Genomic DNA, 2,730 nt, shown 5'->3' with positions numbered 1-2,730 from the left:
AAAATGTCAATAAAATATACGACAAAAGCATCACATTCTTTAACGAATATAACCGTGCAAGTAGAGATCAGTTCATGATTCTCCTACGAATAGGAGAGAGGGTAAAAAATATCGGTTAATACCCCTAACATGTTTACTAGTAAATAAGCGCCTTAAGGTAGAGGTCAAAGATAGACAATGTTACGAAAACTTTTTACGTGTCATGTTAGGTAAAAATACGGTATCTATTTGAAATATTTTGTCTTTTCGAACATGTTTCTCGTTGTGTATCGCAATAATATTTGCTCTTGCAGATGACAAAGCAGCAGCTGAAGAATTCGATGAAGTTGTTACGAAAAACTTGTTTGGGAAAATCAGGTGTGGAAGAAGGTATGTCTGAGAACGCAATAAAATACCTAGGTTTCAGTTTATATCAACATAGCACTATATTTAAATATATGTCGGAGTATAACCGTACAGGGAGATGTTGTGGAAAACTCCTTTGTCACTAATTGTGTCAGGAATTACTTGATAATAGGTCTATACGTTCTTCGTTATTAATTCGTTAAGCCGGCGGTGAATAATAACGTCAAAATTAGTTAAATGTAGAGTTAATGGTTTGTAAGTGTTCAAACCACTGGCGACTTATCAAACTTCTTCTTCCCTGCCGAAAATTGACACTTACAACCATTCGGTGTTACCCGCTCTAAAATAATAATTTCTATATACACTCCCTCCATGATGTTTATGAAACTAACACGTAACGGATACTGGCTGAATTGAGACTATAAATTAGTCTCTCAAGCCATTCATTAAGAAAAAAGTAATAACTACAGTCATCGATTTAGCGAATAAACTAACTAAGTACTCTATATCTCGATGGTCAGTAATCAACATTTTAAATAACGCGCCGTTATTATATAAACATTTTTATAACATTTGTTACCTATATAATATGTTCAAAAATTTAATAAAAGTTAAAAAAATGACTTATAGGAGAATTATCTATATAATTAGGCGTTACTTTGCGGAAATCCATGTTAATAAAAATGGAAGTAAATTAAGTTGCTACCCCTTGAACTCTGTGCAGGTTAAATCGTGCAATATAATTGCGTTTGAGTTGAATATTTTTTCGTGCAGTTAATAAAACAAAATATATAAGCTCAACTACAATTATAAACACCACTACTGTTTCGCTCTCAACGAGGTATATTCAAGGGTTGGCGGTTGTTCGATGCACGCCCGAAGTATTCATCGGCTTGTATTTTCGCTTCTTTATCACACACAGATTAGTCAAAGTCAAATTATAATTATATTTATTTAGGTAAAATAAATTTACACTTTATGACATCATTTTTTGTGCTGATTTCCCTAAGAAGAACGTGTAAGATAGTCTAGGATTGCTATTTTCAAATAACCATAAATGCTATGGAATAAATATAATAATAATAAAAATAATATAGTAGTCGGTCATCAACATCGTTCATTCATGAAATAATCTACAGATAATTGGTATGTTAATGAAAATTTTCCTGTTTAGATAAAATCCAGGGAATCATGAAAGGAATATTTATAGAAGAGAAGGAAGTAATGTGCTACATTGCTTGTGTGTACCAAATGTCGCAAATCGTAAGTAAAAATAAACGTAGCAGCTTTTGAATAAGAAAATAATTTACACACACCAGCACATTTAGCGGTATACAATCTTTAAAATAATCCAATTACAGTTATTAGCAAAAACAATAACAATAATAATATTAATAATAATAATAATAAAGCAAAAAACATGATGTACCTAGAACACAAACAAATAAAAAAATCACATTATTCCCATTACCTCGTATACATAGAGAAACGCGGTCCCTTTACGTAGGGGATCTTCGTTTTGTTCACAAGTTGATTGTCGTATTGCCAATATTACTAGAGTATGGTGATAACTGTAATACTTTTCAGGTAAAAAACAATAAGTTAAACTATGATGCCTCTTTGAAACAAGTGGACCTTATGTATCCAAATGAAATGAAGGAATCTGCGAAGAGATCTATTGAAATATGTAAAGATGTAGGTGAGTTCGTGTATTTACAATTATTTTCTCCTTATTTCATAGTTTATGCAGACTAAGGTTATTATATTAATTAGGACGATTCTGTTAAATGTTTGGAGATATGTTATTTTTCACGCCAATACTTCGTTTTTTTATACTCTTAGCACAATGTATTAAGAGTGTTTTTTACATTGCAAGCATTGGTACTTAAGTTTAATATAAAGTTGGTTTTTGCAGTCTAACAGTGAATTATTGTGAACGAAAGAATCGGATAGAATAATTTACTTCATATTATCAATGTTACTATATTAAAATTTAAAATATATTCGAGACTTGTTCGACTGACGAACCTATACAATTAATTCGATACTGATCGATGACTAATCTATGCAATATTAATTTTCAGCTACTAAATACGAAGACTTATGCGAATCATCATATTGGACATCGAAATGCATTTACGAATCTGATCCCAAGAATTTTCTGTTTCCATAAACATTATTTAAAAAATTAAGTCTTTTTTTTAAATAATGCGCATTTGGCCTCCATGTCAAGTTTCGAAAGAGACGATGAGGTCGACGATGGAGCAATTACTATTAAATAATGCCTATTTATTCTCGCTTTGAAAAGGCTCAAGTTATAGCGTTCAGGGAATAAGTCTGCAGCCAGAGAATTCCACTCCATAGCCGTTCGCCATATAAATGTGG

At 31.5% G+C, this 2,730-nt stretch overlaps 1 protein-coding gene across 1 annotated transcript in view; it reads left to right on the top strand.

Moving 5' to 3' along the window:
• The window catches only part of LOC113238218 (general odorant-binding protein 72-like), an 8,099-nt gene extending 5,581 nt beyond the window's left edge, over window positions 1-2,518 (top strand). Inside the window, exons 2-5 of the mRNA XM_026475003.1 lie at window positions 294-369; window positions 1,520-1,608; window positions 1,933-2,044; window positions 2,430-2,518. Coding sequence (XP_026330788.1) covers window positions 294-369; window positions 1,520-1,608; window positions 1,933-2,044; window positions 2,430-2,518 — 366 coding nt within the window. The remainder of the gene's footprint in view (window positions 1-293; window positions 370-1,519; window positions 1,609-1,932; window positions 2,045-2,429) is intronic.
• The last annotated feature ends 212 nt before the right edge of the window (window positions 2,519-2,730 follow it).

The sequence above is a fragment of the Hyposmocoma kahamanoa genome, unplaced genomic scaffold (assembly GCF_003589595.1).
Source record: "Hyposmocoma kahamanoa isolate Upper Pololo Valley unplaced genomic scaffold, ASM358959v1 95, whole genome shotgun sequence".
Taxonomy (NCBI): domain Eukaryota; kingdom Metazoa; phylum Arthropoda; class Insecta; order Lepidoptera; family Cosmopterigidae; genus Hyposmocoma; species Hyposmocoma kahamanoa.
The sequence above is the reverse complement of the archived record's forward strand: the minus strand, read 5'-3'. Positions and strand labels throughout refer to the sequence as shown.